The 25,024-nt window shown below is 39.7% G+C and overlaps 1 protein-coding gene across 1 annotated transcript in view; it reads left to right on the top strand.

Annotated features, from left to right (window-relative positions):
* CCSER1 (coiled-coil serine rich protein 1) overlaps nucleotides 1-25,024 on the top strand; it is an 803,172-nt gene that overhangs the window by 570,852 nt on the left and 207,296 nt on the right. Inside the window, exon 7 of the mRNA XM_066574037.1 lies at nucleotides 21,675-21,752. Coding sequence (XP_066430134.1) covers nucleotides 21,675-21,752 — 78 coding nt within the window. The remainder of the gene's footprint in view (nucleotides 1-21,674; nucleotides 21,753-25,024) is intronic.

Raw genomic sequence — 25,024 nt, 5'->3', positions numbered from 1 at the left:
GGCAAAAAGCAATGAGGTCGAATATGTTAGTGGCATCTAGGGATTAAAGGACCTTGGAGCTACCTCTGAGTGCATGGCTTTGATATTAGTGAACAATCTATATAGGTTAATCATTATTACTTATTAGGCGTACAATCTTGTCTTGTCTATAAGAGTGTACACTGCACACTTTGGAGGCAGCCATTTTTATGTACAAAGTTCAATGTACATTAGTCTTTCAATCCACTGAGAGCTAATGCTTTCATTGAAATAGCTCCATCTTATTCAGTAGAACACATACAATACAATTCAGTTAAAACATAAGCCATCAATATCGCAAGGACTGCTGAATGCTGAAATGAGCAGCAGTTTATCAAAGACATGACACCTCCTGGGCACAAAGCCCACATCAGTTTAAATTAGGCAATGCCGTGTAACTGGATAAACAATGTATAGTTACTGGGAGCAACAGGATTAGGATATCCTGGGTATTTCATTGGCATTTGGGAGGTGTTACGGTTTGTGGTAAAAACAATCATTAGAAGACATCATCCATATCCTTGAGATATCTATGTAAGATGGATGTAGCAGAAAATGCCTGAATATCACAGGATGAAAAAGAAAGCACTGTATAGTGTTTTGGAAACTATATGATAAATTTATGTATGAGTGAATGCCTTAAAATCTGTTTGCAAGTGTAGTTACTGCTCATTCTATGTATCTGGGGAGATATGGAAAGAAAATAGTGCAATATTGTTTACTTGGCCGATTTATGCTAACATTTTACACGGTCTGTAGAGACTATTGTTAGGTTTTTATATGCATGAACCAATTCAGAGGACAGAAATCTACAAACAGTAGATAGTCATAGTTATTTATACCGTTTCCATTCGACTAGGGTTAACGCCCTCTAGCTACATCGTGTTCTGTTTTGAGCATTACAATATTGCCCGTACAGTTTTCAAACTATTTTGAAGTTAGGAAGGCAAATGCTAAATAACCCTATGATTTATTTTCCTCTTGCTTAGAGAAAATTACATTATGAGGCCATTTATCACTGCTAGTATTTAGTATTAAGGCAATGTTTCTAAAAGAAACTATTATAGCCTTTTTGTTATTGAAGGAGCACCTTAATTCAAACTCTCAGCATGAAACATCTATCTTTGCATGGATATCACGATTTTAGAAATGGTGGAATGCATCTTTCTTAAGTGGACCACACACGAGCTAATGGCTCACCATGAGAAGGAGATTAAGGAGTTATAGAGTTACTGCAATAAGATTTTCTTTCTTTTTGGGAAGAACTTCCTCATGTAATGTTGAGTATTTCTGTGACAAGTTCTTGATATGTCCTCATGCATTGCCCAACTGTCAGCTCAATTGGATTATTATATAAAAAGTTCAATCTGTAAAACAATTACTGATAGTTCCCTACTAATTTTCTTTCTGTGAAAAGTTTGTGAGGTGAAAGTGACTTACATTACTAGCAACTGCATGTACACATAGTAATGGGTAAATATGTCATTAAAATGTGATCCGTAATAAGAGTCTGCTCTTTTTCAGAAACAGTGCCACTTTGGTATCAGCGCCCATTGGTAGTGTCTGGTTTTGCAGCTCTGCTCCATTCTCTTGAGAGGCAATCTTTCTGAAAAAAAACATTGCCCTGAACATCCCTTTAGTCAGTCTTGAAACAAAGTGCTAAATGTCTAATTACACTTTGTGGTCAATTGATGTTTGATCTCATATTCTGCATATTGCCAGTTGTGTATGAAGAGTTGTTCCGTGGTAGTGAATGGCGTTTAGAAATAGGATTTTTGTGTTTTAAGTCCTTGTATAAATATATTTTAAAGGTATTTTATTGCCCATTAGATACATGCAAGTGATATTCAGCGTAAGTAAAGTATAATATGTTGTATTTTCAAACATTAACACTAGAGATGAGCGAGCATACTCGTTAAGGACAGCTCCTCGAGCGAGTATCGTCCTTTTCGAGTACCTGCCTACTCGTACGCAAAGATTCGGGGGGCGGCGGGGGAGAGCTCTCCCCTGCTCACTCCCGCAACCCACCACTCACCCTCGCCTGCACCCGAATCTTTGTGGACGAGCAGGCAGGTACTCGAAATGGACGATACTTGCTCAAGTATCTGTCCTTAATAAGTATGCTAGCTCATCTCTAATTAACACATATTGTTAATTTTAGATATTAACAAGATTGACCAAATAATTATTTTAGAAGAAATGTATAAATTGAGCATAGCATTTCTACTTTGTTCTAATTTTTGATTCCTAGATCTATTCCTTCCAAACCTCTAAGGCTGTTTGTACAATATTTTGACATTTAACAGAACTGATTGCTATACAGTATTTAATATGTGATATTCAGATTTCATTTTTAGTTTACATCACTTCATAAAGCTAATTAATAAGCAAATTGTAGTTCATTTTGAGTGAGACAAACCAGAAATGTGACTGGAAGACTGCTGAAGGTCAAACATTCCTGTAAGTTCAGCTCTACAGCTTGATGTTAGCAGTCTGATTTTACGTTCCAATGCATGGTCACTGAACATGTCGAGAGGAATACTGTAAACTCCACTACTGCACAAGAGACTTATATCCAACAATGAACAGATTCATAATCTTACAGTGGCCAGACCTTTGTTGAAAGGAAAATATTCTAAAACACATTTAAAACTTCCACATACAAAGATAATTAGCATAAGAATCCCTTTTATTATCAATAGGGATCCATTGAGAAGCTCAGATTATGGTTTATTTAACAGAACTTCAATTAAGAATGGTTTTCTTTGCAAAAGACCTGTCAAGGTACAAGGTTCAGTAATTTCATTTGGTTGCTCTATCAGAATATTTCATTTCATCTCTATGCTCTTTACAATTCCCATAGTTGAATGGTAATCATTTTAATGAAAATTAGACACTTTTATACATTTTCAAAATAGCGGAAATATTGTGACCATGCCTTTAGGGAAGAGACTGGCTTCAATTGCGCATTCTCAATAAAGTGGTTGTTTTTTTGAGCATTTATCTTGACAAAAGAATTAGAAGCAACTACTTTATTTACTTCAAGTTAAAATGGCAAACGTACGGCTTGGGCACGGTCCCCACCAGTTTAATGTAGGTCATTTTATAGATAAAAACGCTTAAGCTTTGATTTTTAGCATTTCAAATGAATGAACTTTTTAAATGTATTTTGATCCCAGCATTTTATTCTCTTCAAAAGTATTACCATAGAATATTTTATACCACTTAAATTTTATTGCCCTGATAACTTTAGAAGCATTACAGAGTAATTCTTTATGGGCCCTTATTACTGTAAGAGGGTGAGAACAAATTACATACAATAAATACTCTTGTGCACTTACTACATCAAGGTTACATTAGGTTCCTGTCATAGAGTCAGTGGTTGATTTGCATTTTTGCTTAAATACGTCCTATGCTAATTTCACTATGAATTATTTTCACACAAATGTTTTTTTTAATATAAAAATCACAGTTATCCCATAGCTATTACTTTCATAAATCTAAAACATAGCTATAAATATTATCCATTCTGGAAAAATATTATCCAGACGCTTACCACATGAAAAATGACTTGATGGTGCATAATAGCCAAAGAAACAATCACTATGATCATATTAATAACAATAATTCATATTAACATAATACAATAATAGTATATAATAGTAACAAATGGAGATCGTAAGCTTCAAGTTAAGTTTCTCTTCTTTATACAAATTACTATAAATAATAGTTCTTCTAATATTAAGACTTCCTCTGTTTCCTCCAGGAAGTTGCTCTTAATTGAATTCATACTTTCTAGTCTGAAATAATTGTTAACTGGGTTAACAAGTTTTAGTTCAGTGATGCAGAATTTTTTTTGGCCTGAGGATCATGCTTTTTAAATGTAACAAAGGCAGCAATAACGATTTATATGGTATTCCCATGTGAGACATTTATGAAATAGCAATAGTATATGTCAATAAAGTCTGATGGTTGGGGTTTCCATTCTGGGGGCCACTTATCAGAGAATAGGGGCCTTTCTCACCCTTTCAGAACTCCAGAGAGATGTTCTCGACACGTCAGCTAAGTTATTTATATTCTAGTTTATGGAAATTATAGAATCCATAAACTATAATAGAGAGAAGCAAATGAGCAGCCACATCTCATTTGTTTTACTCTATTATAGTTTATAGAGTGCCAAATAGAGATGAGATCTTAAATATGTAGCTTTCAGAGATGTAGTTAAAAATTCGTTATTTTGTGTAGCGTTGAATATAACGTAAATCTACTATATGATAAAGAAAAACTTGTATAAGTGTAGCGCTTAAAAGAGTTTACTTTAGATCATATCTTCATACATAGATTGTCTAGTCTTTTACATCATCTTTTTAAACATCCCTTAAGGCCCATTTAGACACAACGATTATCACTCAAAATTCGCTCAAAGGCAATCTGTTGAGTGATAATCGTTGTGTGTATTTACACGGCAAGCCGATCGCTCAAAATTTGCTCAAACAGCAGTTTGATTGGCAGTTTTGAGCGTTCACTTTGCATAAGCTCTTAAGGAGCTAATTAGCTACTCAAGACCTTACTAGTGTGTAAATGAAGGCTCCTGCTGTATACAGAAGACAGCTAGAGCACTGTCTTCTGTATACAGCTGCTGTGTTCTCGGAGCGCTCAGCTGGTGACCCGCTGAGCGCTCCGAGCAGAGTATCCAGAACACAGCTGGAGCACTGTCTTCTGCATACTTTTGCTGTGTTTTCCGAGTGGGATATCGGGTGAAACAATAGTATCAGCTGGTATCCCACTGAGAACTCAGCGCGCGGTCCTGGTAAGACTCATCGTTGTCTTTCAGCTAGCTGAAAGTCAATGATGAGCGCATCGTTAACAGAAACTGCACGATGGCCACGTGTTTAGAGACAATGAATATCGCTCAAAAGGCTGCCTTTGAGTGAATTTTGAGCGATAAACGTTGTGTCTAAATGGCGCTTGAGGCAATATTTTATGAAAAGGAAGAGACTCCTGCTTAGAAAATCTAAAAAAATTTTTTAAATATAATTTGCTCAAATTGAGAACTAGATATAAAGAAGTGGAGCACTACAGTGGAAAAAAATGTTGCTGTAGTTTTTGATGTAATTTTTTGAACCAAAACCAGAAGGAGATACAGCAGAAAGGATATATATAAGTCCTCCTTTTATATTTTTCATTCCTTTTGAAACTACTTTTCGCTTTGGCTCAAAAAGCTGTGTCAAAAATTGTCACAAAAAAATGACCACCACAATATATATTTAAATCTAAATGTTGGAGATGCCTTTCAATAGCTCAGACAATGGTCTGAGAACTCAAAAGTGGTTTGATAATATTTATGACTTCTGCGTGCTATCCCAAAGCCAGCAGTACATCTGTGACCGGCTTTAAAAGTCGACAGAAAAGACAGGTGCAATGGATTGAATGCTGTTCTGCTTTGAACTATCAGGAGAAAATGCACACATGAATTATGCAGTTTGACACTCGGCCATCATCAACAAGGAAAATTCACAGCTTTTTATTACTAGTAAAAATGACTTGATTTGATGAATACAAAGTTATTGGATCTGAAGTAGATACTGGAGTTTTCTTTTGTGACTAGTGATTATGCAGAGATCAGTGGATACATTTCAACATAGGTGCCTTGAATAAATGCCAAAACATCTTGCCAAAATGAAGCTGATTAGCGTATTTAAAAGACTGTCTTATGATACCTTATATTAATGAAGTCTAACCCCGTGTGCTATTAGAATAAATGAGTTAATGCATCCCCCATATTTAGTATTTCACGACTTCGTATTTACAATAACACAGAAGTGAGAGAGTTTCTTTGGGCCATCCATTTACAGCAAAAGGCTCCTGGCGGCGTATGGTTTAAACTCAGGAGTTCAATCCACTTCATATGCAGTTGGTGTCTGTCAGTGGTGGGGTTCAAATTTTTAGTAATAGGTTCCCTGCTTCACCGCATAATTCCCCTTAAAACTTAGCTTTTAATAATTTTATAAATTTAAAAATGAAAGGCTCAAAAAAGGACAAACAATAACATATAACAAACACTACTTCTTATCTGGGTTGAAAGAAGGACCCACTACGGGAGTGGCACGAAAAGGGGTACCAGTAATAAAATAGCCCCCACTGAGTATATATATGTGCCCTCTATAGAATCAAAACTGTCCAGTCAGATAATGGAATAGGTTAAGTTAGGTGAGGCGCAGTACCAGTGCCTCCACCTACTACTCAGCACTAGAATGTTTACAGAGATACTTCACTAACTTTCAATACATTGCTCTGATAACAAAAAATCGTTCACTAGCTCGACGCATTTCTGCCGTGTAACCTGCTCTTCAGGAACCAAAAGTGAACCTATATACCAATTTGTAGTGCTAACTGAGAAATAACAGAGGACTGAGAAATAACAGAGGACTCACTAAAGTCCTCAGGGCTAATACAGAGGGAGGTCAAGAAGTCTTAAATAGCCTTAACCAGCAATGCTGCCTTAATTAGGGATTATGGCTATATTAAGTGAGAAGAATGTCCACTTCTATTGGATAAATGTCCTCTCAAGTGGAATGATCCACAGTAAATACTCAAGATGGTCTACCCAGAATGAAGGACTAGACCATCATACGTAGACTTGGTAGTCTCTACACTGGCCAGAGTAAATGTATAAAAACCAGAAGAGCCAAGTAAATAGGAGAATAGGACTAAGTAGAAAAAATGGAAAAAGGTTATGGTGAGGTAAACCGAAATAACAAAGCAGCAGACAAAGCCACATAGCCTCCAGTCTTGATGGTAGACTAGAGGTGTATGACTTCCCTGGATACCATGTCTCCTTATGAGCCTCTGTACTGAACACCCCCCAGGGGTGTGAATGTAGAACCTCCAATCAACGAGTATGATTAGCCACACTGCCTCTAAATGGGCAGGTTTTAGAAAATATATGTGTTAGCTGTTCAGGTAACATAATAGCATAGAATGTAAGGCTGAAAAAAGTAATATGTCCATCCAGTTCAGGCTATTATCCTGCGACCCAGAGAAAAGCAAACCCCTTACCCCATGAGGTAGAAGCCAGTTTTTCTCATTTCATGGGGAAAAAAATTGTTCCCAAATCTAAATCTGTCAATCATAATAAATTCCTGAATCAACAACCCTTTTGAAGTAATCAGTGACTATAACATGTAATATTATTGCACTCAAGAAAGACATCCTGGCCCTTCTTGTACTCTTCGTACTCTTCCACATCCTCAGGCTGAGAGTTCCATAGTCTTACTGCTCTTACAGTAAAGAACTCCTTTCTATGTCAGTGTAGAAACCTTCTTTCCTCTAGATGCAGATGAAGCCCCCTTGTTACTGTCACAGTCCAGGGTATAAACAGATGATGGGAGAGATCTCTGTAATGATCCCTGATATATTTATACATAGTTATTAGGTCTCTCTCAGCTGTCTTTTATTCTAAGCTTAAAAAAATAACAATTTTGATAACCTCTCTGGGTAGTCTGCCTATTCCATTTAATAATTTGATTGCTCGCCTTTGTACCTGCTCAAACTTTGATATGCCTTCCTTGAGTACTGCTGCACAAACCTGTACACAGTATTCCATGTGATGTGATCAGTGATTTGTAAAGAGGAAGAACAATATTCTCGTCGTGTGCCCTTAGGTCTCTTTTGATGTACCCCATGGTCCTATTTGCCTTGGCAGCAACTGCCTTACACTGGTTTCTCCAGTTAAGTTTACAGTTAACTAAAATCCCCAAGTCCTTATCCTTTTCAGTTTTACCCAGTGGTTTCACATTTAGTGTATTACATTACAGGACATGCCTTTTCCCTTCACATGTGCATCTTGGATGGGGCCACCATTGTGTTACTTTTATTGCGGGGGCTCTTGTACTTCCAATTAGTAAAGCTTCCAAAGGGTATAGCTGGTGGATATGCAAAATATTTGGCATGTAGGAAAAACTAAGTAAAACGGAGGTCAAACTGACACACTATTTCATATCTATGTCAATTAGAATTCAGTCAATACTACTGTACATGCAACTCTTCAACTGATATACAGAATTTAAAGGAATCAGTCAACTTAGACATGCTGTCAAAAGTGCAGTCATCGTGTTATAGAGCATAGGGAGCTGAGCAGATTGATATATAGTTTTATGGGGAGAAATTCAGTATAGTTTGTATTAGAATAATTTAAGTGTCTGCACATAGCTGTCAGTCACTCATAGGACCACCTATTAGACAACGATGCCCAGAATGAGCTGTGGTTTTAATGAATATATTACAATTTATGCTAAATCTTTCCCCATAAAACTATATATCAATCTTCTCAGCTCCTCCTGCTCTATAACATCATGCCTACAGTTTAGACAGCATGTCCCAGCTGACAGATTCCCTTTAATTAATAGCCCCTTGTTATACCTGCGCTATAGGTAACAGAGACTGGGCAGACATCTGCGTGGGATAGTTTAGTGATCCTGTACTGAGCAGGGGGTTGGACCCGATGACCCGGGGAGGTCCCTTCCAACTCCACCATTCTATGATTCTTGATAGCTCTCAAAATACTTTAGTTACACCCAGTGCAAAAGTTTGTGTAGCTACAGCCTGAACTGAACTACAAACTGTGAAACTCATTCAAATACTGATTCCTGAGCCCTGTTACTGAACATCTAACAGAAAAGTGCTTTGATGTAAAAGATAGTCAAACACTGTGGAGCCAAATAGCAATCCAATAAATTCACTGCTCTCTACCGTTCCTTTACATTTTCCATGCTGTTAAAAATATTTGTCATTTCAAACTGACATGTACTAGTGATGCTATTACTTTTCCCATATGTGAGAAAATACATTTTTTCTCTTGTAAGTGATACTGTTGTGTGACACACGTTGGTCATTTAGGTCATTTGAAGCAGTATGAGGTTGTGGGAGTTCAAACTATTTTAGCACTTATAACAATAGTTGCCTTGAGGGATCTTTAAAAACAAAGTGGGAACTAGAAACTCAAGATTTATGATCTTCTAACTGAAGGACAAACAGTTCTTGCTTTCGGCTGTCCATGGGTGGCAAATTGACAGACTTTATTATTTCACGCTTTTGTAAAAAAAAAAGGCAGACAACTAAATGACAGATTACAGATAAGAAATGTAAAAAGATAATCCAGTAGAGACTGGCTCAGAGGTCATTTTTCCATCAGATTTTCTGTTTATTTGCTGCAGAGAAACAAGGTTATACAATTTTAAACTGCAATTTTATGGGATACTTTTGCCTTTCGTCATTGTTCATTTATATTCTGCATACAACCTGCTTGCGACTCAGTCCTGAAAGTGATCATAATAGCATGTAAGGCAAGTACTGTAATTAGGCTTACAGTCATAGTCTTTATAAAGGTGACTGGTTAGGTAAATTCCTTGCCCTTGACTTTCTACTGAAAAAAGAAGCATTAGATTATTTAATGGCATATAACATTTAAAATCATCTGCAACTTTTTCTCTAAAAAGATAAAAATAAAACTATACAACAAACCATGTGATGAAAAACCTTGCAACATTTTTAAGGAGGTGAAATGGTAAAAAAATCCACAATTGTGCTATTGTTTTGGGGGTCTGCTTTTACGGCATTCACAGTGCAGCAAAAATTATATGCTAACTGTATTCTGTGGGTCAGTGCAAATGCAGCAATACTAAATATATACAGTTTTTAATGTTTTTTTCATTATTTTTTTTAAATAGCTGTCTTTAATCGCAGCCACTACAGGCGACTGGTAGCTGTTTCAAACAGCCGGCATCTGCCTGGTATGGAGCTGGCTTGGCTCTTGAGCTCACTCCCTATACCACCCAAGACTGTTTGCAGCAGGTGGTCATTAACATGTTAAATTGTAACACTACATTTAATACATTCAAATAATCTTTACTTAAAATTAGTCAAAAACTTTTGACACTATTTTTGATTTGAAACCAAATAAGATATGTACAGGACTTGTACAATTGCATTAGCTGTGTTTTATGAATTAAGATGGTTATTGTGAAACTACTGCTTTGATTGGTAAAATGGTAAGATTGAATTTGTGTTCGCATCTGTTACATTGGCTGCGCCTACCATCGTATACAACCCTCCTATTGGGGGTTAGAATCACACCTCTGGGTTTCCTCCTGATTAGAGATGAGCGAGCACCCAAATACTCAGGTCCGCGTTATTCGAGTCGAGCTTTTTGTAAAATTCGAGAGCTCTACTCAAGTAACGAACCCCATTGACTACAATGGGAGACTCGAGTATGTGGGTCTCTCTCTCTCTTTTGCCAATGACGTGCGCTGCGTCGCTGCAGAGAGGGGCCAAAACAGGCACGTCACAGTAGAGAGGAGCCAAAAGCTGGGGCGTGGTCGAACACTATTTGAGGCTCGTTCGAGTAACGAGCACCATCAAGTACGCTAATACTCGAACGAGCATCAAGCTCGGCAGAGTATGTTCGCTCAACTCTACTCCTGATACTTTCATAGTAATCTCTTTTCCTTGTTTTACCGTTTTCTTCCCCTTTTCTTTTAGGTTATTCTCCTGAGCCCCTTTGTGATAGGCATCATAGTGCTTGTGGTTATACTGGAGTTGCTAATTACATAATGGCCAATAACTGTGCAGCATATGGATTATCTACTTTTATACTTTCTTTTCACTTTTGGGGCACACCAAAGTCTTTGTTCCACACTTATTTTCCCTATTTCCCATTTGCTTTGGTATTGTTTTCCCTAGTTTTATTTCTGCACTTTTTGTGTTTGTCTTTGTACTTTTATACATATGCTTAAAGCCCATTTACACACAACGATAATCACTCCAAATTAGTTCAAATGCAGAGAAAGATAAAAGTATCTCTCAACAGACCACATGCTGTGTTCCCAGCAGGCCATGGGAAATTACATTGTATTCTGCCGACAGCGTGTGCAAGTACAATGCAGCTATATGCACAGCCCAGTCCGTATGCTGGGCTTTGCAAACAGCTCCCAGAGGCCCTTTTACATGCAAATGAAGATTATAAAGTGTTAATGGACGTTAGTGCCCATTACCATTTTATGCAAAATGATCGCTAAAACTTTCAATCGTTTCAATGCTTTGTGTGTAAGCAGGCCTTAATTCTATGCTATGGTTCAAAAATTAGCATATAAAAAGCATAAATGCTGGAAAAATTGTGAAAATGTAATATTTCAAAAATTTCAGATTACAATTAATTTTTTTTTTTAAGTATTTTTGTGTAGCTTCAGAATAGATTTCTAGCCTGCACTCACTGGTGGATAGACCATTTGCTCTAGCTGGTTACTACTGATTAGTGTACCTTTGAAAAATTTGGTTTGGTTGGTTCTCTGAACTTTTACAAAACGTTCAATTTGGTCCTAATTAGTTCGAACCGAAACTGAAGTTCACGAAAACACTGATGTATAACACTGTCAGAGAGTCATAAATACCCTTTATAATGCTTTGAGAATGTTATATGCCAATGTTCAGACTAGTTTTGAGCAAGCCAAACCAGTAGAATTATGTTTCGGCTAGATCTTCGCTAAAAGCTTGGTTCGAGTTTTACTGCTTTGGTCTAGTCAACTCTATTGGTCATATTTTCTGTGAGGCAGTGGGTCACTGGTACTAGTTTTACAAAGAGAATTGCCCTTGAATTCTAATCTGGCTCAGGTGGAATATACTATTTGTTACAACTTTAGCCTGCACTGCTCACTTGCCAGCTGTCACAGACAAACATTAGAAGATGGTAAGAATCGTGAATAATATACATGTATTACTGTATAATAATGGACGCATGGCTTATAAGTCTTTACTATGACGTATATTTTCCTCAAGCTGATATTTAATAATGCTGGAAGAAATCCTTTAATAATTACTCACTCCTTTTGCATTTTCCTGATAATGGATTATTGGGTATAAAGCTCTTTGCATTTTGCCATTAGTGCTATTCTGTAATTCCTGCAGGAAATAAAAGTAAAGAAATTGACAGATAACAATGATAATTCTGACCACCTAGTGGCCTCATTTACAAATGCATACTTTTTGTAGGGATTAGATGGTAATTGCCACATTTTTCTGTGTTGCTTTTACTTGCCCTAGGTAACTTGTCAGCTACTCGGTATTAATTTTAACTTCATGTCTGCTGCTGTGCAATCCACAAAAAGCTGTGTTTTCCTCGAGGTCCTCTGATAGTTTGCAGCTCCTTCAAGCAATACACAGCTTAGCTAAGTTTCATGCATCTAAAACAAATGTTTTATTTATGCAAATATAATGTGAGAACTGTCACAGAACCCCCCAGCTAGCTGTCATTTACAGCTGTATGTGGTATATTTACTGGAAAGCTGATTTGAAAGGATTCATAATTCATAGATAGTTGTAGGCTATTCTGTAAGATGCTAATAGTTTCAAGTAGTCATGGGAAGGAAGACATGTTAATTTGTTCATAGCAGGTTATTAGGGAAACGGAAGGATGCGGTAAGTATCATAAAGCAGGGTTGAAGTCACATGATGAGATGAACCCCTGAAGGTAATGCTGCTCTGTTGCAGTGGATAGACACCAAATGACAGGGCTTTTAGCACTTTAAAGATGCAGGTCAACACAGTGCTATTGATTCTCTGACATGCAGGAATGTCGGTGAGTAACACGTATTAGTTCTATAGAACAAGAGAGGGATTGTGTGGACATCGCCTCTAGGAGGCAAAAATGGCCAACATGCTTTATGATGCATGAAAAAAATATAGTAGTGGAGTTGGTGTATAGGAGAGACCCTGTCCCACTAAAGGGACATCAGAAATGAGAGCATGCAAGGAATAGAAAGCTGGGTAGCTGGGGGCCCCCAGAGAAATATAAGGATAAAGGAAAAAAGTTCCTGCGCTCAGGGTGACATCCAAAGAATCTTATGCGGAATACTTGTGCTTTGATATCTACTAGCATGAAATGAGTCAACCAAAGGTGATATCATATAAGAATATTTATTCTTTAAAACAAAGAAGTGCAACGCGTTTCGTAGCTTACAACACTCCTTTCTCAAGCACAATAATCTGAATAGATATGAAATATAAGGTGTGATACAGAAAATATATGTGAAAAGAGAAAAAAACATTAAAAAAAAAAAGATAATGATAATATATTAATATACAGTTCATACAGCAGAATATGTTGGTAGTAGTCCAAATAAAAGGTATTAATAATATTTAGCCATTCTATTATAGCAATCATACTGAAAACATATAATTTTTGTGAAGAAGCAACTTGTATACACAGCGATCATTGCTTCTTCACAAAAACTATATGTTTTCAGACGGGAAGGACGCTGCAGTTTGCCGCAGCACCACCGGAGACCATTGTGAGGCATCGGGATGCCGCGGACCAGGTGAGTATAAGCCCCCCCCCCCCCCAAATAAGACACTGTGCCTCTTTTGAGCAAAAAATAATATAAGACAGTGTGTTATTTTGGGGGAAACAGTATGGCTAGCTTTGCATCATGGGTAAAAAAAAAACAATACTGTGTATTGGTTTCCTAACTGGTTGTTAACACATTTGGTTGCAATTTAAAATAAGGCGATGTGCACACATTCAGAATTTATTGAGGGAATAAGAGGAGATTTCAAATCAAATCTACTGATATTAAAGGGGTTGTCCCGCTGCAGCAAGTGGGTCTATACACTTCTGTATGGCCATATTAATGCACTTTGTAATGTACATTGTGCATTAATTATGAGCCATACAGAAGTTATCAAAAGTTATTCACTTACCTGTTCCGTTGCTGGCGTCCTCGTCTCCATGGTTGCCGTCTAATTTTCGCCGTCTAATGGCCAAATTAGACGCGCTTGCGCAGTCCGGGTCTTCTTCTCTTCTCAATGGGGCTCCGTGTAGCTCCGTGTAGCTCCGCCCCGTCACGTGCCGATTCCAGCCAATCAGGAGGCTGGAATCGGCAATGGACCGCACAGAAGAGCTGCGGTCCACGGAGGTAGAAGATCCCGGCGGCCATCTTCAACCGGTAAGTAAGAAGTCACCGGAGTGCGGGGATTCAGGTAAGCACTCTCCGGTGTTCTTTTTTAACCCCTGCATCGGGGTTGTCTCGCGCCGAACCGGGGGGGGGGGGGGGGGGTTGAAAAAAAAAAAAACAGTTTCGGTGCGGGACAACCCCTTTAATGATCAAATGCAAGGGAATGGCATATTTCATACTCTTTTCCCATTCAGATACATTTATAGACTTTTCTACATAAATTACTTATTTCCTTTCTTGGTAAAACACATATGTATTGGGTTCACGTTAGGACTTTTTGGGTGCTTTTATTAAGGAGGAATTAACCCGCAGGATGCACTGAAAGCCGTGGTACATTCCGCACAAAGATTCGCACTGCTCAGTGTGGATTTTGATGCAGAATTGAAAATGGCTTAATTCTGCTGGCAATTCCACATGAAAATCTACACCGAGACTTTCAGGTTTTGATGCAGAATTTGCAGTCACTGATTAAGGTACACATTTGGGTACGTAATGTGGGCTAATTCCAGCTCGTATAAGAGCACCCTAATGTGGTCAATTCAACACCAGTTCAACACTGCATTGCAGCCAGGCTTTTGTGTTTTGTAACCACACCTGATACTACCACCCTATGTTTGATATGTTGAGGTCCTGTTGGGTCCCACGTAGAGATGAGCGAACGTACTCGGTAAGGGCGATTTCGCAATCGAGCACCGCGATTTTCGAGTACTTCACTACTCGGGTGAAAAGTACTCGGGTGCGCTGTGGGGCGGGGGGTTGCAGAGGGGAGTGGGGGGTAGCAGCGGGGAACAGGGGGGGAGCCCTCTCTCTCTCCCTCTCAACCCCCCACCCCCCGCTGCAACCCCCCGCTCACCCACAGCGCCCCCGAGTACTTTTCACCCGAGTAGTGAAGTACTCGAAAATCGCAGTGCTCGATTACGAAATCGCCCTTACCGAGTACTTTCGCTCATCTCTAGTCCCACGTTAACACGGGACAGCAGTCTCCTGTAATCGCTGTTTTGAGCGACTATCGACCTGTGTAAAAGTATCCTTAGGTTGTTCTAATCTTGTTTTTAGCAAACAAAATAGTCCCTACATTAATAAGGATCTAGAAAACCAAGAATAACCTAAGAAGCCTCTAGCTAAGCAGAGAACTGAGTTTCTCTGTAGATGAAACTTTTAATAATTTAAGACAACAGTTGTTGAGTTCTCTCTGTATGAAGTCCCATTTCAACATCAGTTCAGCTATTGCAGAAAAAAGTCTGCTTACAAATACACCTCTTCTCTCATAATAAATTATATGGAGTTTTCTATTGATGTGAGGTTGAGGAAGTATTATGTTTTAACCTATACTCAGAATATTGCAGTCCAAACCTAAGGGTAAATGAAGGATTCCTTTTATAGTGCAGTGTAAGATTCTGGCATCCGCCAGGCCAATTCCTCATTGAAATCCAAGGCAAACAGAGCCTGTATTGGACAGGAGATAACACAGTATAAAGCAAGCACAGCATGAACTGAAATTATTTTTACTGGTGCTCATTAAACTAGCAGAAGTTTCTAAATGAGATACAATAGGTAGTCTGGCCAGCTGCACAGTACTCTATAATTAAGGATGCTGTTTAGATAAACTGTTTTGCATATTTAAAAAGGGGAGAATTATTAATAACACTCTATGTGCTGGCTTGACACAATAACGTCTCTCAGTCCAGTATCTTTTTTTCACCCCGGAAACTCGAAAGCAAATATCCAGCCTTTGTTTGTAAGGATTGCGAGTAAATTATTTTTCGAGCTTGATGTGTATGTGTCATCTGGGGAAATGCTCAGCTGTAACTAACTTGCAAATTTACAAGGAAATGGATCAAATTGCTGACAGCTGTCAACAGTCGTTTGTCAAACATACTTAGGTGATTTCTGTTAAAGCAATTGACAGTGTTGCAAAATCTGCATGGCTGAGAGGAACAATCAGTTGTAGATTGTATATCTGAGAATTACATTAGCCGTAGGTGAAGCAGTTGGTTTTCTTTCTTTTCTTTGAATTATCAGTCTCAGAAAAAGCTCAGCATTGTCCTCTGTTACTTCTACAAAGGCAGCATGTAGTCAGTTATTCCACCAGCAGGGTTTAGAAAAGCTTGCAGGAATTTACGGGAAACTCCAAAGGAGAAGTTTCCAATCCTTTTTTTATCTTGTGAGCCAAATTCAGCACAGGGATCTGATCAGTAATCACACTGTTACACTGTAGGTTGCAATACAGCATAGCCTTAGGGCTCAGTCACACGGGCGCATCGGCGCTCGTGTTACTGCAGGTAGCAGACGGCAGGAAAGAACATGTGACCGGCTTCGTTGCTGGTCATGTGTTCTTTCATCAGCGCTGCAGAGAGACGTCCGTCTTCAGGTACAGCTGTCTTCTTTCTGCTGTAACGGCTCAGTCACACGGGCACATCGGCGCCGGTGTACGGGTACGGATGCGCCCGTGTGACTGAGCCCTTAACCCCTTAGTGACCAAGCCTGTTTGCGCCTTAATGACCAGGCCAAATTTTGCAAATCTGACATGTGTCACTTTAACATGGAAAAACACCAGAAAGGTTTTGCATATCCAAGCGATTCTGGCATTGTTTTTTTGCCACATGTTGTACTTCATTTGGGCGGAAAAAAAAGACCGATAGAATTTGTGTTTATTTATTAAAAGCGCCAAAATTGGGAAAATTTTGAAAAAATCGTCATTTTTTCACATTTCCAACTGCAATATCTCAAATATGTGCAAACATAATATAGAAATTTTTGCTAAGATATATATTTCCATCCGTTTACTTTATTTTGGGCACACATTGGAAAAACTTTCGTTTTTTTTTTAACCATTTAGGAGACGTACAAATTTAACATTACTTTTCAGCATTTTGAGGAACACTTTGTTTTCCTACACCAAGCCAAGATTGGAAAGGCTCATAGGGGTCAAAATGATAGATACCCCCACAAGTCACCCCATTTTAAAAACTACACCCCTTAACGTATTTACTGAGGGGTGTCATTAGTATTTTAACCCCACAGTTTTTTTTCAGGAGTCAATGCAATTTAGAAGAGAAAAACTAAAATTTCATATTTTTGCAAATATGTCATTTTAAAGACAGGACTTTTTTCTATAATACACATGAAACTTTGCACCCCAGAATGGATACCCCTGTTTGTCCCGTGCTCAGAAACATACCTAGTGTGTATACGTCTGTATACACAATGGGGCCCAAAATGAAAGGAGCAACCGGTGGCTTTCGGAACAGAAATTTTTCTTAAAGGAGATTTAGGCCCTATTGCCCACTTGTAGAGCCATTGAGTGACCAAAACGATGGAGAACCCCTCACAACTGACCCCATTTTGAAAAGTAGACCCCTTAACGAATTTATCTAGGGGTATGATGACTTTTTTGACTTCACAGTTTTTGAATGAATCTAAGCCAAGCAGAAGGAAAAAAGTATGATTTTCATTTTTTTGGCAATTGTGTCAATTTAAAAACAGTTTTTTTTGTACGGTGTACATAGGAATGAAGACGTTCACCCCAAAATGGATACCCCTGTTTGTCCCGTGTTCAGAAACATACCCATTGTGGCCCTAATCTACTTAAAGGACACATGGCTAAGCCTATAATGGAAGGGGCACCCGTTGGATTTCAGGGTACAACGGAATAAATTCCAAGCCTCATTGCCCACTTGTAGACCCATTGAGCGGCCAAAATGATAGAGAACCCCCACAAATGACCACATTTTGAAAACTAGACCCCTTAACGAATTCATCTAGGGGTGTACTGCGTATTTTGACCCCACAGTATTTGAATGAATCTAAGCAAAGCGGAAGGAAAAAATGACGATTTTCATTTTTTGGGCAATTTTTGTCAATTTAAAAACAGTTTTTTTTGTACAGTGTACACAGGAATGTTCACCCCAAAATGGATACCCCCATTTGTCCCGTGTTCAGAAACATACCCATTGTGGCCCTAATCTACTTACAGGACACATGACTAGGCCCATAATGGAGGGAATGCCCGCTGGATTTCAGGGCAGAACTGAATAAATTCCAAGCCCCATTGCCCACTTATACAGAAAAAAATTGACTTCCTAAAAATCCCCCCCATCCCCATTTTTTGGCATTCTCTAAATATTAGATAAAAGTAATAATATAAACTGCGTTTTATGTCCGAAGACAGGGGTAATTACGGAGGCTGGTTGGGATGGGCACATGGGGCAAGAAAACCGGGTATCCCCCCCCTCTCTCGCTTTTTTGGGGATAATTCGTGACCTCAGCGGCGGGGATGGGGTGTAAAAAGTTGCGCTGTGAGGCTTTGTAATCTTGCTGCGGTGCAGTGGTCTCACACAGAAGGCGCTCAACAATCTGCTCCTGGAACTGCATGAAGGCGAGCGTTCCCGGGGCTTCTTGTAAATTACGGATTACAGGTAGCGATCTAAATAACACCGGGCTCTCACGTCCGTATGCAGAATCCACTTACGGAGGCCCGCAGTGGATTCCAGCTGTGACCCTGTGTACAGCCACGTAATGTACTGCGCATAACTGCCTACTCACACAGACGGTCATGCGCAGTATACTGTTTTTTGTTTATATTTCCCGCACTGTCGCTTAGAGATGACCAGGATACCCGCAGCCCGTACACAATGTATTTGCACATGGGCTGTGAGTATATCCGCGGTCATAGAGCACAATGGGCTCTAGGTCGCGGATATCCGCGGTAAAATATAACATGCTGTGTTCTGTTTTCTGCGAGTGTATTCCGTAATTCCGACCCGCTAATTGGGGGGAATTGTGTAATCCAATGCATGCGATTGATCCGTGGATTACCGCTGATCAAGCGCATGCAGAACCCATAATTCCTCTCCGGTAGTGCGTGACCGGCCTAATGTTATACCGCTAATTTGTCACGTGACCAGGGACCGCTCAGCGACGTCTCCGGTCACTGCTCCAAGCACTCAGCGACCATTGGTCGCTGGGAGCAAGGAGATTTAAGATTTCCTGGGCTCCCCGGCTCCTGCGAATGTGTCCGGCATTTTGCCGGCAGGTGCATGCTCAGCAGCCGGAAGGGTCCATGGAGGATAATCGCATCTGGATTCAAATGCGGAAGCCTCCGAGAAGATGTTTCATCTCCTCTCACCGATCGCATCAGTGAGGGGAGATGAAACTTCCACTTTTTTAAGAACTTTTACGTGATCGCCATTATGCATTGGATAACGGCGATCACGTGACCAGTAACCGCATACCGCGGCTCCCCGTGACATCTCCAGGCTCTTGGATACCTTTGGTAGCCAGCAGCAGGGAGATTTTAAATTTCTTGGGCAATCTTTCACTTTTGCGCATGCGTCCGCCATCATGCTGACGGGCGTATGTGCTAAAGCTGGGGTAAGGTCCACGGATCAACATCCCACCAGGGAACAAATGCGGGACCTTAGGTACGTAATTTCATCCCCCCTTACGGATACGATTCATAAGGGAAAATGAAACTTTAACTTTTTAAACTTTTTTTAACTTTTAACTTTTTTTTCTTTTTTACTTTTTAACTTTATATGATCACCGTTATCCAATAGATAACGGTGATCATATGACTGGAAACCGCATACAGCGGTCCCCAGTCATATCTCCCTGCACTCGGCAGGGAGATTTTGAATTTGCCGAGCTCGCCGGCCTTCTGCGCATGCGCGCCACATCGGCGCATGCGCAGAAGCCAGCGGAGGGTCCCGACACCGGCCAGAGGAAATGGAGGAAGGGAGGTGAGTATTTTCACCTCCCCTCATGGATCCGATCCATGAGGGGAGGTGAAACTTTTCTTTTTTTCACACTTTTCTTTACTTTTCCGCAATCTCCGTTATCCATTGGATAACGATGATCGCGGTATCGGGGACCGCTCACCTCCCGGCTACCTACAGGAGCTGGCAGCCAGGAGATTTTAAAATTCCCGGGCCGCCAGGCCTTCTGCACATGCGGCTGACGTAATGCCACCTGGCGCGCATGCGCAGAATGCCAGCTTCGGGGCCCGGAGGACCAGGAGAGCGGGGAGCAGTGCGGCGGACCTCGGTGAGTAATTTCAGCTGCCCTGATGGATCCGATCCATCAGGGCAGCTGAATCTTTAACTATTTTTACAATTTTATTTACTTTTTTGCGATCAGCGCCGATCGCATTGCCGGGGGGGACTGCCCGCAGCCCGGGATGACAGCTCCATGCTGTCGGCTACCTGCGGGCACCGACAGCATGAAGCTGTCACGTCCAGAGCCCGAGGGGCTTTATTCTCTGCAGGACACGTGTTTTTATGTCCTCAGAGAATAAAGCCCACTTCGGGAGGACGTAAAAACACTATGGGCTGGTCGTTAAGGGGTTAATATGGCATATTACTTTAACTCTGGTGGCAATAACTTTCTTGTCAGTGGAGGAAGCCATTATTCCTCCTGCCTGGACTTAAAATCCATGCTATGAGATTAGAGCTCACATAGCTAAGAAGATCCTATCTCAGCAATGATAATACAGTACAGTAAAGGCCCATTTACATGTAACGATTATCGCTCAAAATGCGTTCAAACGGTTTCAAACTACTAAAAATGAGCAATAATTGTTATATGTAAATGCGGGCATAGTGCTCTTTTCGTTTGAACGATGATTTTAAGGTGAACTTAAAATACATTGTTCAGACACTGAAAGATAAAGTGCCTCTCGATAGACCGCAAGCGATTATCTACATGGGAGTCGTCAGATAAAATTGTATTCTGCGGGCAACCACAAGCAGAACAATGCAGCTGCTTCCACAGCTGGGCGTGTGATTAATCACAAGATGGGCTCTGCAAACAGCTTTTGGAGGCCCTTTTACATGCAAATGAAGATAATAGAGTGTTAATGGCCATTAACAGTTTATGTAAACAGATTGCAAAATCTTTCGATCTTTCAGTTGTTTGAAAGATTATCTTAAATGAGTCTTAATATGTGCAGGCACACGCTCAAATCAATCTCCTTAATCTCATTCATATGCTAATATGTTGCGCTGAGGCAAGTGTTTTCAATTGAATGGGTCCTTTTCCTGTGCAAGTTCTGTCCATCCCAGAAGTGGACAAAACTCACGTGGCAAAATTGTCTTTGTAAAGGCAGAGTTCACTTTCTTTTCATTGGAACTGTATATATACACTATATATATGTTATCATTAATAATATTAACAGTGTTCACAACACACTTTTGATATAAAGATGATGGGACAAATCAATATACCTAATATAACTAGATTAGGTAATAGATTGTTGTGCCATGTACATGAGAGATATTCATATTTTATTGTGAAATAGCGTTTTTTCACACTTATAACCCTACAGCCATATGCTGCAGTTATGTGATTTTCCAACAAACAGTACCTCTGCTCTTGTCACATTATCCATGTCCATTTGCTGTCACATTAAAACATTTGAGTGCTATAGACAACTTTATCTGCTGTTATCGCAAGTCTCCAAGGAACAAGTAGACAACCTGTCAAAGGACCTTAAGCATTTGTTTGAGTATATAGTACTTTAGCATTAAAAGCAAATAAAAAGCTTCAAAGCATACATACTTGAGGTTTTATTGGGTTTTATTTTATTTGTTGCATTATTTTAGAAACATACTACAAAATATAAATGTCCAATTTGTCTTATTTCCCTCACAGAGCAATGAGTTGAGTCCAGCCTGCAGTACAACATCCCTCCCGATTAGCCCTATTACAGAAAGAAGTCTTCCTTTTAAGGTACAATATTTACTCTGCTTTTGGGTCAAGTGTACTTTATAAAAATGATATAGTACATTTAAAACAGTAAAGTAGACATTATGTTGCTTAGCTTTTTTGAATATTTTAAGCAGATATTATATTATTCATATTACTTAAAAAATGAATACATTGTTATTCTGCAACCTCTTCTCTCGTTGATAGCTTCATGGTTTTTGTTCATAATGAAGCCATGACAGCTATGTTGGATATACAGTATACCAATCAGCCATAACATTGAAACTACTGACAGGTGAAGTGAATAACATTGATTATCCTGTGACAATGGCACCTGTCAAGGAGTGGAATACATTAAGCAGCAGTTGACAGCCAGTACCTAAAGTTGTTATGTTGGAAACAGGAAAAATGGTCAAGTGTAAGGATCTGAGGGACTTTGACAAGGGTCAAATTTCGATGGCTAGACAACTGGGTCAGAGCATCTTCAAAACATCTTGTTGGATTTTCCTGAAGTGCAGTGGTTAGTACTTACTAAAATTAGTCCAAGGAAAGACAACTATTGAATCAGTGACAAGGTCATAGGAGCTCTAGCCTACTGAATCTAGTCCTATGGAAATGTATCTTCCATGTGATATTTACCAGTTTTATCATTTTATTGCTTAGCAAAAATTAAATTCTAAAGTTTTCAAAATTCCAGATAGCAAAGCTGTGTATTAAAATCTTTAGTTCTTGTCATTTTAATAGTGTTATTATTTAGCATAACAACATAGCTGTCATTAAGCTGTTAATCACTACCCAATTCAAATTCGGAAAAGTGGACAGCAGTGCAAGACATACAGAATTAGAATAGTTGCACACATTCCTAGTGAGTATAATCCAACTCATTTATCTTTGATGACCAAGCCGAAAGAAAGGATGAAGGGTAGCACGCAGTGACGCACGTGTACTAGGGTACGTCCATCAGAGGGAGGAGATTGTTGATCCTCTATTGCGTCATGTGGCACCTCACCTAGAGTCCATCTGCCCAGAACTCCGCTGCTGATGGCAGATCGGGGAATGGATCGGACGAATGGATAAGGTAATGAGGGTGCCATTATACTAATGGAGGACGGCAGATGTTTAATAATTCGATCAAGCTGGGGACTATTTGAAAGAGGCATATCTGTGAACATAATTAACTTGGCAGCAATCAGTAAGGACTGAGGTCATAAGGAGTGTGTCACATGCTACACATGGCTAATTATACCCGCCCCTAGGATTGTCTGCCCCCCACATAGATGGGAGGGACTAACTAGGCTTGCAGACTATAAAAAGGAAGCAGCTTCCAGCACAGTCAGACAGCCACCAACCCACCATCAGGGCTGGAGGCTATATAATTTTCTATCTATACTTAGCCTATTGGGGTATTGTCCCCTTCTTTGCGCCGTTGCTTAGCTCAGAGTGTGCACTAATCTGGTCATATTAATTGATCTAGCTCTTGGCTAGACATAATATCAAGCAGATTAGACCCTGTTCTGTTGTTTGGTAACAGGGCATGCAGGTCTAGTCTAAGATTAACCGTCTCCATACTGGTTTGGAGAGAGCTATAGATGTGAGTGTGTACAAGGAATGCAAGATGCTCTAAATAAATATATATCAGAATTGAGCACTACCTTCCACTGCACTCTGAAACATCTACCCAGTCTCAAGATATGAGACTTGGGAAGCAACTGTTAGGATGCTAAAACATATGTCCATTATCATTTAGTCACTTACGGCTCTGTTTAGGAGTGGGGAGACATACATCAGATCTCCACCCTAATGTCTAGGAGTGGGTGTCAATACACCAGACCCCCTCCTGGTCATTTCTGAAACCTCTGACCACCTGGCTCTTGAAAAGTTGTAGGTCCAACTGAAATGCATTGAACCACAATTATCTCATTTGGAAACTATACTATCCATTTATCCTTACCAGTAGATCTCTATTTATGGGATCACTGTCTATTCTATTACATTGATATCAATACTATATTGACATCAATAAATGTTAGGGCCTAACCTGTTTACCTATATAGGCTAAATTGCTTTATAGGAGTGGAGGTAGTCTATCCAGTTAATTAACCTAGAAGGGAAATAAGTATCAGACTGTAAGATACTACACCAGTACTGAATCGTGACAGTCAATATACCATAAAATTTCCTTGGCTCAAATTTAGATACTGGAGACCCTCCAATCTCCCATTTTTATTCATTTTCTGTGGCAGGTTCTTACAGAAAAATTCCGATATAACGTACTTCGGAAATCATCATTTGAACTCTGTATGAACCACCTTTTCGTAATATTGTGCGAAGGAAGAGCACACGTGTCTTGTCTGTTTGTGTACGTTTTGTCTTTACTAATTGTGGATTTTTCTAAGCCCAACGTTTTTAATTCATATTAATAAAGATTATTTTAGGGTTTTTCTGTGACTAAAACAGATTGTAGTCCCAATATCCTAAAAAGATTGTTAATCCAGGGATGTGACGTTGAACATACCCTTTTTTTAAGCATAATAAATAGAGATGAGCGAATGTACTCGGTAAGGGCGATTTCGCAATCGAGCACCACGATTTTCGAGTACTTCACTACTCGGGTGAAAAGTACTCGGGTGCGCTAATAATAAACACTAAACAAGTTCACATACACAGTATATGCTAACATATGACATAATCAAAGTGAGACACTGGCATTTAGTGACATACATTTGCTGTTGTCACTAATTGCCTTGTCTCATTTTGATGATATCCTGTATTGGCATTTATATGTGCATTTATGCTTAAAAAAGACTACATTTAGTCAAAAGCTTTTTAAAGGATAAGAAAACCGCACCTCTGGCCATTCTTTCATATATGTTTGGTCTAATCCACATGTGTCAAACACAAGGCCCGCGGGCCGAATCCGGCCAGCTGCCTCGTTTCATGTGGCCCGCGGCGTGCCGACGCTGCTCACCACTAAGCTATTACCAGCTGGAGTGCTGCAGCTCCCCGCTGGCATATTAACATTTTTCACAACACTTCTGCCCTATTCAGCAATTCCAGCAACCTGATTGGTTGCTTGGTGAATCAGCCAACCCAAACAACCAATCAGGCTGCTGGAACTGCTGAATAAGCAGAAGTGATGTGGAAAATGTTAATATGTGAGCGGAGGGGAAGCAGCGCAGACAGCAAGGAGGAGGTAAGTATGTGGTTTAGGGGGGCTAATGGTGGCTGCTGGGGGGGGGATTTAGTGGTTGCTGCCGAGGGGGGGGGGGGGGTTAATGGTGGCTGCTGAGAGGGGG

Source organism: Eleutherodactylus coqui, chromosome 7 (genome assembly GCF_035609145.1).
Source record: "Eleutherodactylus coqui strain aEleCoq1 chromosome 7, aEleCoq1.hap1, whole genome shotgun sequence".
NCBI lineage: Eukaryota > Metazoa > Chordata > Amphibia > Anura > Eleutherodactylidae > Eleutherodactylus > Eleutherodactylus coqui.
The sequence above is the reverse complement of the archived record's forward strand: the minus strand, read 5'-3'. Positions and strand labels throughout refer to the sequence as shown.